Source organism: Schistocerca cancellata, chromosome 2, assembly GCF_023864275.1.
Source record: "Schistocerca cancellata isolate TAMUIC-IGC-003103 chromosome 2, iqSchCanc2.1, whole genome shotgun sequence".
Lineage (NCBI taxonomy): Eukaryota > Metazoa > Arthropoda > Insecta > Orthoptera > Acrididae > Schistocerca > Schistocerca cancellata.
The window spans coordinates 752368789-752383666 of NC_064627.1; the positions used below are offsets into that span (position 1 = coordinate 752368789).

At 41.0% G+C, this 14878-nt stretch overlaps 1 protein-coding gene across 1 annotated transcript in view; it reads left to right on the top strand.

The window, feature by feature from the left end:
- The first annotated feature begins 1223 nt into the window (after positions 1 to 1223).
- Positions 1224 to 14878, top strand: part of LOC126158250 (uncharacterized) — a 62914-nt gene continuing 49259 nt past the window's right edge. Inside the window, exon 1 of the mRNA XM_049916429.1 lies at positions 1224 to 2019. Coding sequence (XP_049772386.1) covers positions 1256 to 2019 — 764 coding nt within the window. The 5' untranslated portion in view covers positions 1224 to 1255. The remainder of the gene's footprint in view (positions 2020 to 14878) is intronic.

Genomic DNA, 14878 nt, shown 5'->3' on the forward strand with positions numbered 1-14878 from the left:
ATAAAAGTTTCCCTACAGCCTGGTCGTCCGTCACGTAACCTTAATCCGTGTGACTTCAGGCTGTTGGGTTATCTGAAAGATGTTGTGTTCAACGGTCTAACTACGACCGTAGCTGAACTGAAGGCACTCACTGCGCAACGCATTTAAGAATCTGACCTGATCCCGAGACACACTGATCTGTTGTGGAACAGGCTCTTTCCCGATTTCTACTTTCTGCAGGAAACGATGGATAGCATATTGAACACGTCTTACGCCAATCTCACGACAACGAGAAACGTATATCATTTGACTTTTTATGCAGTTTTTGGCTCGAGAACAATTAAAAATACCTAAAATATTCCGTGGGAACAGCGCCGGTTTCGTTCGAAAGGTCGATGTTTTAGGATTCCACACAGAATGCCGTTTGAATAATCTCAGATACATGTGCACCTGCCCTTGTGTGTTTGTTTTGTAGAATAAACACAATAATTTACTTGCTGTACTGCACGTCTCCACTACCGTTAAACTTATAGACTTTGTCGAGGAAAATTAATTGAGCATGTTTGAAAGTAGAGCATACAACTAATCGCAAATATACAAACACAATGCCGAGCCAACAGATCGAAAGCACAACTTACAAATTGACAACTTAACCAGCTGGTATGTCTGTCATTTAGTATAGTTAAAGATGTGAAAGAAGTAGAAAAATAGAAGAGGAAAAATTACCTGCAGTGTTACCTAAGTAGTGTGTTCAAAATTGAGATGCCTTCCTACTGTTTTACCTTGCTACAGGACCTAGGAAACGAAAACTCCATCAACTGAGAACTTCGTAACGGACCCAGCACGTGTATTTTTATCAAAAGTTCATGAAGCGTGCCAGGTAGAATGTTGCATCACCCTTAGTATGTCGGTTTCTCAGATACAGCGATGTGGAGGTAAACATGCCACTAGCAGCAACGTAGATAATAAAGCGGACGTCTAAACTTCTATACACGCAAACGTCCTCCTGTCTTTATGAACAATGACTCGGTCTGTGTATACAACGTAATATCAAGGGCGCAAATCCACCATAATGCGTACGTGACAGGAGAGGACACGCTGAGCACACCATGATGAAACACTGTGGCTCACTTAACAGCTCGTTCTCAGGGAACGTCATGATGAAACCCTCTAGTTCGTTTAGCACACAAGTTTCATACAACTCCTATAAGAGAAGACGCTATCTCTGGTAGTCAGTCATCACTGCCGTCGTCCGCGAGAAACAAGAAGCAGAAGTATGGACACCGTATGTCCACTGTCTCGTGAGGAATGTCAGAAGATTGTCGAGGCCCATTTCCAAACGGACACCGTAAAGATGAGAGAATTTTCGTTGACGTCGCGAAGTAACGATATACAGGGCTTCATGGGCGACCATCTACAGCTTCGTGTGTCGGTATCAGTCAAGGGTAAAGACGAGAAGGACAGTACTGAAGACGTGGAGTTCTTCGTGAAGAGCGTACCGATGGAGGAAGGCTACCGACGGACGTTCGCCACGTCTGGCGTGGCCTACAAGAAGGAGGTGCTATTCTACGGTGACTTGTTGCGAAGTTTCCAAAAGCACCTGCGCTGCGCCGCCTACGAGTCGTCTACATTGTTGCGAACGGTCCCGCAGTGCTACTACCTGCGGCCAGATGTGCTAGTGCTCGAGGATCTGGCACCGGCCGGTTTTCGTATGCTGGACCCTTCCGATCCGTTGGACGTCGATCACTGCGAGTGTGTGCTGAAGGCGCTGGCCAGACTTCACGCCGCCTCGCTGGTCTTCGAAGAGCGAGAAGGTCGGCGACTGGCCGACGCCTACCCGCTGCTGCTGGAGGAGTCTCTGTTCTTGAAGCAACCCGAGCTGCCGTTCTACCAGTGCCAGAGGGGCTGCGTGGATGGCATGCACGCTGCCGTGGACCTGGTGGCTCGCTACGCGCCGGGCACGCCGCTCAACCGAGATCTGCACCGTCTGCTGAGCCCCACCATGGACACGATCTACGAGCTCGTGCAGCCCACCGACAAGTAAGTTCCCCTGTGGAAGAGCGATCGTTCATCTACGTCTGTCAGTCAGATTTCACTGTTTACGACGATGATTTTACAATGAAATGAACACCCTTAGCTGCCTACAGGCGTTGACATACGTCAACGGGGACAGATGAGAATGTGTGCCCCGACCGGGGCTCGAAACCGGGATCTCCTGCTTACAAGGCCATCTGAGCCACCGAGGACACAGAGGATAGCGCAACTGCAGGGATTTATCTCTGGCACGCCTCCCGCGAAACCCACGTTCTCAACGTATTGTCCCGCACTACATTCGTAGGGCCCCCGCCCATTACACTCATTACTCGTGGCGCGTTACCGATTCCCGTAAAGAGTTCGGGCACTGTTTGTGCATTCGCACAGAAGAAGAAGATGGTCAAGTGGCCGGTGAGCTTTAACTACACTCGTGGAAATTGAAATAAGAACACCGTGAATTCATTGTCCCAGGAAGGGGAAACTTTATTGACACATTCCTGGGGTCAGATACATCACATGATCACACTGACAGAACCACAGGCACATAGACACAGGCAACAGAGCATGCACAATGTCGGCACTAGTACAGTGTATATCCACCTTTCGCAGCAATGCAGGCTGCTATTCTCCCATGGAAACGATCGTAGTGATGCTGGATGTAGTCCTGTGGAACGGCTTGCCATGCCATTTCCACCTGGCGCCTCAGTTGGACCAGCGTTCGTGCTGGACGTGCAGACCGCGTGAGACGACGCTTCATCCAGTCCCAAACATGCTCAATGGGGGACAGATCCGGAGATCTTGCTGGCCAGGGTAGTTGACTTACACCTTCTAGAGCACGTTGGGTGGCACGGGATAAATGCCGACGTGCATTGTCCTGTTGGAACAGCAAGTTCCCTTGCCGGTCTAGAAATGGTAGAACGATGGGTTCGATGACGGTTTGGATGTACCGTGCGCTATTCAGTGTCCCCTCGACGATCACCAGTGGTGTACGGCCAGTGTAGGAGACCGCTCCCCACACCATGATGCCGGGTGTTGGCCCTGTGTGCCTCGGTCGTATGCAGTCCTGATTGTGGCGCTCACCTGCACGGCGCCAAACACGCATACGACCATCATTGGCACCAAGGCAGAAGCGACTCTCATCGCTGAAGACGACACGTCTCCATTCGTCCCTCCATTCACGCCTGTCGCGACACCACTGGAGGCGGGCTGCACGATGTTGGGGCGTGAGCGGAAGACGGCCTAACGGTGTGCGGGACCGTAGCCCAGCTTCATGGAGACGGTTGCGAATGGTCCTCGCCGATACCCCAGGAGCAACAGTGTCCCTAATTTGCTGGCAAGTGGCGGTGCGGTCTGGAGACCTCACGCCCGACGTGTTGAGCAATTCGGCGGTACGTCCACCCGGCCTCCCGCATGCCCACTATACGCCCTCGCTCATAGTCCGTCAACTGCACATACGGTTCACGTCCACGCTGTCGCGGCATGCTACCAGTGTTAAAGACTGCGATGGAGCTCCGTATGCCACGGCAAACTGGCTGACACTGACGGCGGCGGTGCACAAATGCTGCGCAGCTAGCGCCATTCGACGGCCAACACCGCGGTTCCTGGTGTGTCCGCTGTGCCGTGCGTGTGATCATTGCTTGTACAGCCCTCTCGCAGTGTCCGGAGCAAGTATGGTGGGTCTGACACACCGGTGTCAATGTGTTCTTTTTTCCATTTCCATGAGTGTATATATATATATATATATATACTAAGATGGTATCAGTTCTTTCGGACATGTCCGAAAGAACAGATACCATCTTAGTATACCATCTTTGAAAAGGAGACGAACTGCGAAGTATCGCAGCGTGTCATCTAGGAATATAAATTGCTTATTAATTTCCCATCTTTTCAGTTAATTAACACTTTCTTCGCAAACTTTAGTCCGTCGAACTCCAGAAAACAGTTTTTCAAAGTCAGCTGGAATTGAAGAGTCTAGTCAGCCTTAGGCAAAATATAGCAGCACAGATTTAAGCTGTCATCGTACGGGACGAGTTAGCTATGATGATAGGGGCTGTACGAGTTTTCTAATGTCACTACCTGCTGTTTCGTGTTGAGGAGCCATTTTCGCGCGTGAAACACAAAGAATTTCTGCAACAATTCGGAAACGTGTGGCGTGAAGCAGAAGCAGTAAGATGGAAGAACGGTTGCTACATCCCAAGCAGAACTTAAGAAACACCGTATTGTATTATTTTTTTCGGTTGAAGCCTTGGAGTTCTTTTTTCTGTTATAAAATACAGCGTATGAACATATTCTATTTCTAAGCGCCAGAACTTGAGGAGCACTCGAAAATGAATTGTTGCAAGAAAATGACGGGAAACTTATTATTGGTGGTTAAAGAATTCTCATATTTAGTTATTTTCGTCATACAGGTCGTGTGTTATGAAAGTACGCTGTTTCAAGGCAATGGAACATTGAAGATTCATCAATATCACGGCGTTCTCGGTAAAATTTATTGAAATTAAACGTTAATTAACAACATTTCACCAGCCTTCAGAGGTTCGTAAATAAAATAGTAGGCCGGTGTGGCCGAGCGGTCCTAGGCGCTTCAATCTGGAACGGCCGACCGCTACGGTCGCAGTCTCGAATCCTGCCTCGAACATGGATGTGTGTGCTGTCGTTAGATTAGTTAGGTTTAAGTAGTTCTAGAGGACTGATGACCTCAGATGTTAAGTCCCATAGTGCTCAGAGCCATTTGAACCATTTAATTGGTAGCGGCGCCAAGTTTCGATACAACATGTTGCGGGTGAGCATCCCGTTATGCACAGATTTTTTTTCTCACTTTCACGATTTCTAACAGCTTGTGGGACTTTCTTATTAAATTGACGGAAATAGTTTCTACAATACTCGATGTTGTGTAAGTGTATGTGCTGTCTCCCAGGAGTAAGTTTGTCCGATTTTGTGAATTTTTCAAAGCTGATGTCCTTTCTGCCTGAACGCGAAACTTTCTTTTTTGTCATAACATGTTCACGGATACTGAAGTTTTTCTTTAGATGTACTACAGACAGAACAACATGATTGGCATGTAGACAAGGGGGGAGATGTGCGTTTCAATAAAGCTAACGTAGGAATTCTATGCGCGTCCATGTTCGTAAACAAACTGTGAGGTTTGCGCAATCTCGTAAGTGGTCTACGGTGAACTGTGGACAAATTGAAAATCGACCACTGAGTTTGTAAAGCTAAGCGCAAAATCTCGTCTTGCCTACACTTCAGCGTCTTTAAAACTCTACGGTTAAAGTAAAGTATGACAGGCCGTACTCCCTATGGTTTACAAGAATAATTTACTTTCTGCGAAACATCCACAGAAAAACAGCAGGAAGGAGGAATAGCATCATCTTCCAGTCTTCACGTGGTTCGCAAGGAAACAAGTATCCTCGAAATGTTCCAAACATAGAAAATGGTTTTTTTCTCGGTTATAAACCTTGCCTTCTAACGGCATTTAACCATGTTTTTAAAATTTGAGGCTTTGAAAAAGTAAATTTGCAATTAAATGCACGTTTTATATATTCTCAGTTCGTAGACACATTTGTCGGGCCAGTGTATTAACATATAAAACATCAAAAACATATCTACGTATCTAAGAAATATATTATCGATTCCTTTCTCGAATTTATTTCTGCAATTAAACGCTGCGCAACGCTTCACCAGCTCTCTTTGCGTAAAATATAAGGTGTAGACAATACTGTTACAACTAGCAAATACCGTATATATCCCCCGATAAATACATAATGTTGAATTTGTATCCTTAAAAGGAATAATACATATCTATTTAACAAATCGTTGCAACCAGAATTGAGACCAACTGAGGATTCAAAATAAACCACGACTGCAGCGCCTCGGATAGTCAAGTTGTTTTTGTAATATCTTTGGGTTTGCGACCGAAATAAAGCCGACAACTGCCGCTGGAGAGCCCTGAGAGTGCGAATCACGTTAACCAGCTCGTCCCTTGTGCCGACGACGATGTGTCTTATGAGATCGAACGTTCCATCCGTGTTCACGTCAACGTTAGCTGTCTCGACCTGTGTGAGAATGGCTTTAAAAGTAATTAACACACGATCGACGGCTTAATCTCTTTGCCTTATTTGTACATATTGGATTTACAATTGCCGCCTTTTAACAGAAGAACAATGATCCTATTCCCTATTCGTAAACCTGTGGGGATAAGTAAGGGTCACACAGAACATGTCCTGTAACCAATGGCGCTATTGATCACCTAATTTCCGAAGATATACTTTGCAGAGTTATCTTTGGTTCTAGTGTATAACTGTTGACAACCTAAAACGCGGCTGGGCACCGCGTAGCAGGTAAGAAACATGTATCTAATTCTGCTCACAGAGTTAGTCCACTCATTTTTCTAACGTTTTAATACATTTTTTAAAAACCTCATGATCACAAATAAAAAAGTGCATAAATTAATGAGGAAAGAACACACATATTTCAACTAATCTTACACAGAAGTGTTAAGTTCGGTGAAGGTGTACTACATCCGATAAAGAAACGAACACTTTTTTTACATCATGCAATATTTTTTTAAAAATATGTTTGTATTAATATCTTCATCTCCAGTTTGCTTCAGTAAGACAAACATAAGTAATGCTTTTCCTAAGTTATGATTTCATTAAATTCATTACTGAAAAAACGCTATCACATGCGTATTTAGTTCTGAACGTACTACACACTCGAGTAGCTGTTTTAAACAACTGCGGCAACTGATTACGACGAACAGCCTTATAGAACATATCCAAATTTTCTGCAATGCGAAATCTCTCCCTCTCCATACGATAGCCATAAAGATCTACGAGCTGCAACAGTATTTCAGGAGATGTGTTTTCAATGCTCACTGCAAAGTAGTTGCAAAATATTAAAATCAAGTTCAAACTGATTGACGCCATTGAATTCATTGTCATAAGTTTCTCTCAGAGCCAGCAGCACAGCAACAAATGCATCGAAATGTTCGTTCAGTGTCTCCTTTACCAGATCTTTTCCATTTTCAATTACTCTAATGTCTGGCAAGTACATAAACGAATATCGTGAAAGTTGCTTTTTCTTCAGCACTAGTTTGCAAGGCAAACATGAACTAATCATGGAAGTACTTGACACGATTTTAGTTTCAAGAGGAAAGTAATGTTGTGTGTGCTTGGTCGGATCAGTTCAGTTAGAAATGCTACTTTGATCCAGTACCTACCGACAGTCGTCAAACTCTTATATTAGCTTTCTTATGTCCATAAAGAGCGTCATGTATTTACATTTCACGCAGATATAATGGTAAACAACACCTCTAATCAACCAATGTTCTTGAGAATAATAAGGCGCACCAAGTACTTCAAGGAAAGTTAGGTAACCTACCGATGCCCCATACTGTGCACTCTGAGTATATTATTCGTAATTTGCAATTGCACTTTTTTCAAGCATATCATCGTGACATAGGACATTCCTTGTATTTCTTGCTTTATACAACTTCTTTCAACTCTTTCCTCGCAAAAGCTACACAAGACTTGTGATCTATCATTGCAGCAACTCCATCGGTTCCGATCGACGGAAGTTTTACCCAACGAAAGCCGTAGTCTATAGTTGTGTCATACATTGTAATCAAACCAAACAGTTCCCCATCGCGTTGAATTCAGAATCGACAACTCTCAGAAATTTCAGAATAAAATACAGTGACAGATGTACATATATCTTTATTTCGGTTTATCAATTTCAACAGATTAATCTGCCATCTTCAGAAGCCTACAGAACTAGCGATATTATAAATAACTATACCTTCGCCACTCATTTATGGAAAGTATGAGAAGTGTAATAGAAGAAAATTAATATTGGTTTAGCAGTTGACATGTCCAAATATGTACTTATTGTATGTGATTATTATAAACGCAGGCAGACAGATAGATGCGAAATTTATAGTAAATAAATTAGTCATATGTACATAGTCAAGCTGTTGAGCTAGCAACAAGGAATATACATAAGCATATAAAAGTATAACTAACGTGTACAAAGAATTTACGTACAATATATTTGAAAAACTTGGCACATATTTCTAATATCTAAAAGGAATAGGCTACCTGTCACGTTTTGTAAGAGATGCTATATAATCAAAATAGTGTCTGTTTCTCAATGCACTCTCATCATTCAACAAATCTTTTGAATTTGGGTAAGAACATTTGTATCCTTTTATATATATTCCTTGCTGCTATCACATCTACTATGTACACAAATTTGATTCATTTACTATAAATTATCAATCTGTCAATCTGTGTTTTTAAGGAACACGTACAATATGTACATCTTTGCCCATGTTATGGCATTATGCATGTGTGAAGAAGATACTGACTTCTGCTAAACCAATACCACGTAAGTTCTTGTGATACACTTCTTATGCTTTACATATTTGTATGGGCAATGTCTAACGCGTTATAATATTCCTAATTTTGTAGGCTTCTGAGAATGACAGATTACTGTATTGAGACCGGTAAAGCAAAATAAATATAACTGTCCAACTGACGACTGGATTTCATACTGAAGTATATACTACTGTTGCTGAGAAAGTAAGAGCCATAAATAAAATAATAACTCTCAGAAACATACTAAATTAAACAACACGTTACATCACAGGTTTCACACAAAACCAAAGATAAAAGACACCTTTATTCCTGTCTTTCAACTATGCTTCCAGTCGTGGTTCCATATTGTTCGCCATTTATTCAATATGTCAGCAAACCGATCTCACTGAAAGAGGGAGTACCATTTACCATGAAGATTTCCAAAAGAGGAATTTCCACTAAGCGTACAGCTGTTGCGGCATCCACAAGGCAGCATTTCATAAATTCTCCGTCGCTGAAGGGGCACACTACTTTCGCTGTTTTGAGAGCTACGTGATAACTCATTTTCGTTGCAGCACCATCATTCATGGCATGATTTTCTTCCTTGAAGTGCTTTAAGTGAGGAAGTTAAGTCAAGGACAAACCTACATAATGTGAAATCAGTGACAGTAATAATTTCAAAATTGACATATTGAATGCTACATGAATACTTATCTCATTCTCTTTATTCTGACTTATCTCGAGAAATTTGGTTTTCCTTCCTTCAGTATTCAAATTGATGAGTAGTTTCCTTTGAAGCAGATGGAAATGTTGTTGCGTGCCATCCTTGTTCGAGTTCTGCACTTTGTATTACATTACAAACGAGGGCCACTTTACTTTTCAATACAATATGATTGTCTTCCTAATGTGGGTTAAAACGTAAGGATTCGTTAAATTTCCGTTTTGAGCGTCTTAACTACTCCACGGCTATTTTCTTCTCACTAGTTCTGACTTGTTACTAGAAACGAGAGCTCAGCATAGACAATTTTACACACAAAGTCAACAAGCGGCGTTAGCGCACGCGTGTGTGTTTGAAAAGAGCGGCGTTAGAAGTGTTCTGGTGTTGGATGGGGAGGGAAAACTAGGGCTGTTGGAGTTCCGGTAGGAGGGGAGGGGGGGAGGGGGAGGAGGAGAAGGAGGAGGTGCGGGCAGGTACTGCGGACATATGAGAGCGCATTTGCCTAACCCTGACCTAAATGATACTTTCACTTCGTACTTCAGCATACCATAATAGTTTCATTAACATGACACTCCATGTAGATCGAATAATGAATTGACGTTCTTCACACCATGCAATGTAAAAAGAATTCGAAAAGACGATAATGGTATTTCACCTATTAACATTAAACTTGGTACAAATTTTCATATTACAAATTGCAATGTTGTAGTAATGTGCTAGTGCTCAAATGTGTATTTAATTGGTTGGAAATAGAGATGTATTACTTGCATCAAATATCATTAAAGAATAAATATACTGAGAAGCAGTGGTTAGAATACAAAGTTTCTTGAACAGGTTTCTACATGATGTTCTTAAATTTATACCACAAATGATTCTTATCACACGCTTTTGCACCCTAAAAACTTTTGCTCGGTTTGATGAGTTGCCCCGGAATATGATGCCTTATGATATAATAGAATGAAAGTAAGCAAAGTATGCAGGTTTGTTTTATATTTATAACTCCTAGATCTGACATCATTCTCACTGCAAATACAAACTTGTTTATGCGCTCAGACAGTTCTGTGGTATGCCCTTCCCAACTGAACTTATTACCGAGTTGTAATCGCAGAAACTGAACACTGTCAACTTCTTCAATCTGCATGTCTTCATATGTTACACACGTGCTGAAGGAAATTTCTTACAGGTTCTGAACTGCGTATAATTAGTCTTCTCAAAGTTTAATGACAGTGAATTAGCTTTAAACCACTTATTAATGTCAGTGAAAATTTGATTAGCAGCTATTTCTAAATCTGTACTTGACTTGCTACTTGCCAGCCAGTGTGGCCGAGCGGTTCTAGGCGCTTCAGTCCGGAACCGCGCGACAGCTACGGTCGCAGGTTCGAATCCTGCTTTGGGCATGGACGTGTGTGATGTCCTTAGGTTTAAGTAGTTCTAAGTTCTAGGGGACTGATGACCTGAGATGTTAAGTCCCATAGTGCTCAGAGTCATTTGAACCATTTTTTGAACTTGTTGCTTATTGCAATGTTTGCATCACCTGCAAACAAAACAGACTTAGCATCTGGAAATGTAACAGATGAGAGGTCACTAATTTATGCAAGAAAAAGCAATGGACCCAAGATGGTACCTTGAGGAATACCACATGTAATTAATTCCCAACCAGACGAAGACTGACTGCTTACTGCACAGGTATTTCGCAGTGACACCCTTTATTTCCTGTTAGATAAGACTCAAACCATTTTGCAGCATTGCCAGTCACACCATAATTTTCTAATTTAGTTAAGAGAATGCTGTGGTTCACACAGTCAAAGGCTTTTGACAGGTCACAGAAAATGCCAGTAGCCTCTAATTTATTATCTAACGAATTATGTACATTCTCACAGTAAGTGTAAATAGCTTTCATCATATCAGAACCCTTAATAAATCCACACTGTGACTTGGACAATATATTATTTGCGGTCAGATGCTTAAGGAGTCACTTGAACACAGTCTTTTCAAATATTTTTGAGAAAGCCGGCAAAAGTGAAATGGCCCTTAGTTTGATGGTTCCTCTTTATCCCCCTTCTTGTAAAGAGGCTTAACTTTAACATATTTTAGCCAGTCTGGAAATTTTCCACTGATAAGAGATTGATTACACAAATAACTTAAGACAGAACTCAGCTCACATGAGCACTCTTTGATTAACTTCGTTTATATGTTATCATACCCATTGGAATACTTAGATTTTAAGGATTTTATGATGGATGCTACTTCTTTGGGATACATTAATGTCATTTCCATTTTACTGAAGTTATTTTTGAAGGCTGGTCTCAGATACTCCATTGCACTTTTCACCAAACCAGATAACGCAGGACTGTCAGTAACAGAAATAAAGTACTTGTTTAAGAGGTTTGCAACACTATATGCACTTTTTACCAAAGTCTCATTTATTTTTGGAGCTATATGTTCCTCTTACATTTTGGCCTTGCCATTCTCACTATATCCCATACAGTTTTTATTTTGTTGCTTGATGTAATTATCTTTTTCTCATAATAAAGCTGCTTCGATTTCTGGATTGCTTGCTACAATGTGTTGCTGTATTCTTTTTAATGCATTCTAATTCTAACATCAGAGCTGTCCCTAATGAATCTGTATGACGTTACGGTGCAGAAACAGAATGACAAGTATTTGTTTCTAACTTGGGCCACTAGCATTAACTTCGATACGTAACTGATGGATAGCTCTACAGAAAGACTATCCAATACCCACAGATACCAATAGATCAACCTAAAAATTCAGGTAGTTGCGCAAATCCCGACGACATGTCTGAAATGCCTTTCTAACCTAGTACAAAACACGAGACAACACGTTACGTATTTAGGAAGGCAAATATACAGGAACCAGAGCTCCACCGGCAAGCTTTCAGAGATCGTAGTATAGACAATAACAAGAAAAATTTTGTAGTTAACATGCCACAGAACAGAGAAAACTTTTTAAGCATAAGGAAAACAGTGAGCAAAAATATCAAAATTATAAAAAGTCGAAAAAGACCAACTTCTCTTTCAGATCAATGAAGATTTTATCAAAAACAACACAAGGCATTTTTAATACGTTTAAACAAAAAATAACAACATACAACCCACCGACCCTACAGCTCCAAGACAAAAACGAAAATATTGCCCACAACAACAAGGGTAATTGAAAAATATTGACAGAATATTTCAGAAACTTTATCAACTGTAAACAACGCATAGAAAAATTGACTTTAAGATTTCAACAATAACCAATGTTGACTGAACCATCCTCCACCGAGGAACTACAGACAGTCACTTCAAATCTAGAACTATAAAACTTCGAGAGAAAATTAAATCACAGCTAAACTTTGGAAAAAATCACCAAAAATGCCATAGACTCTCTCCAAAACATCTCTGAAGAAATATGGTTAAATGAAAGACTCCCAAATGAACAGAAGATGGCTCCCATCCACCCATTCCATAAGGAAGAGTCCAAAACTGACCCCAACAACTGCAGAGGAATCTCACTTCTAGACGTAACGTACAAGATATTCTCTAAATTCCTACTAAACAGGGCAGAACCCCAATTACTCCAACAATTCAGAGAATACGAAGCAGATTTCAGGAAAGGAATATCCTGCATAGAACAAATCTGGAACCTCAAAAACTTCATGGACCAATAAAAATCAAGAGCAAAATCATGTGTTATCACTTTCATTGACTTTTAGAAAGCATACTACTCAATATACCGCGAATCTCTCATCTCTAAACTTAAAGTATATATATCTAGACAACAAGACCGAAAACCTAATCAGAAACACCCTTACGAACACATACTCAAGTCAGATTCGTGGAACAGCTCTCCGATCTTTTTGAGATAAGAACTGGAGTACAGCGAGGAGATGGAGTCTCCCCACTGCTTTTTAACTGCACCCTAGAAAAAGTAGTCAGAGGGTGGAACATGGAGGTACATAGTGGAATTCGACTGGGAACAAAAACGAAAGGCATTAAAGTCAATTGTCAAGCCTTTGCAAATGATATAGCCCTACTAGCCGAGACATGGAAAGAAGCCAAAGAACAGACCCTAGAACCATAAAAACAAGGTGAAGAAATATATCTCAGAATCTCCTTTCGAAAGCTCAAGATAATAAAAAACATAAAAAACCAACCAAAACATATTAAAGTGGGAGAACAAAAAAATAGAGATCGTCAAAGAATTAAAATATCTTGGAGAATGGATTAGGTGGAATGCTTCGAGAATAAAACAATATAATTTAAAAGAAGTACAGATGAACTGGCCGAACAGCGCACCAAAAACACAGAAAATAAAACGTCAGTCTCATGAAATGTAAAAATAAGACACTACAATACATTGATCAAACAGGAAGCGCTGTGTGCAGCGGAAACATTGTCCATTACCGACCATGGTCCAGTTGAAAGATTGGAGATCAAAATAAAGGAAGATATCAAGAAAACTCCTTGGTCCCAGATTCCACAACAGGAAAGTAATTCGCATTAAAAATAAAACCATTTATCAAACTATCGAAAGGCTTTCAGATGTAATGAGGAAAAGAAGAATTGATTTCTATGGACACGACCTCAAATTCAACTCAAATAGATTAACAAAAAACATTTTAACTACTTCTGAAGCAACAAAAAACCAACGAAATAAGTTTAAGCAAATGGAGAAGGTCTTAAGAGAACTTTAGACCACATAATATATGCTCATAGGTAAACAGTAAAAAAAGAAAAGAAAAACAGGAACCAGAAAGAGAGTTTACAAGTGAAAATCAAAACCAAACGAAAAATAAAGATCTCTGAAGAAGGAAGGAAAGGAAGATCAGAAAGAATAAAACAATACTGGGCTAATAGAATGTCACAGAACACTAAAAACTGATTGTTTCAACGTACCCCAAAGTAGGATGAAACGAAAGAAGAAGAACCGTGACCTACCTCTAAAATGCATACGTTAAGAGCTATGAGCACTTGTTCTTCTTCACTGTGAAATGCAACTCTCTGCTTTACGTGTTATGGTAGGCGGTAGTACCGACCAAGACAAGAAAAACATGTCCAATAAACATGAGCTCTAAAATAGATAACTAAATAGCTATGAGCACTTGTTCAGTAGAAGAGGTGTGCTTCACGTATCGAAGATGAACAAGTGCTCATAACTGTTACGGTATACACATGTTGACTGGACATTTTTGTATTATTTTGGTCCATATTGCCATCTCTCGAAACGTGGAAAGCAAAGAGCTTACAGAGGAAGAAATGTCTCAGACAGCTCATAGCTCTTAAGGTATGTATTTTAAAGCACAAATTTATTTATTTTTTTCTTGTTTTGGTCCATACTTCCACCTCTGAAAGTTAGTCGGTGGAGTTCTGATTCCCCCTGTAGATATTATGGGTTCGCGCCCAAGATGAAGTTATTTATTGGTTCATCACGCTGCATTTAAATCATTGACTTTGCTGCCCTCTGACAGTGTCTGATGTAAGTATGGTATTCATATATCACTTCATTTGAGATGTTCATTTCTACACACATAAAAAAAAAGTTTTGCATCACCACGGTTCCGAGAGTTCCGGAGCCTGTACACAAAACCGGAATGGAGATCAACATACACATCAACTCCGCCCTATTTATTGCTCATGGGAACCACGCATTGCATGTTGTACCACCATACAGCGAGACCTTCAGAGGTGGTGGTTCAGACTGCTGTACACACTGGAACCTCTAATACCCAGTAGCATGTCCTCTTGCATTGATTCTGTATTCGTCGTGGCATACCATCCACGAGTTC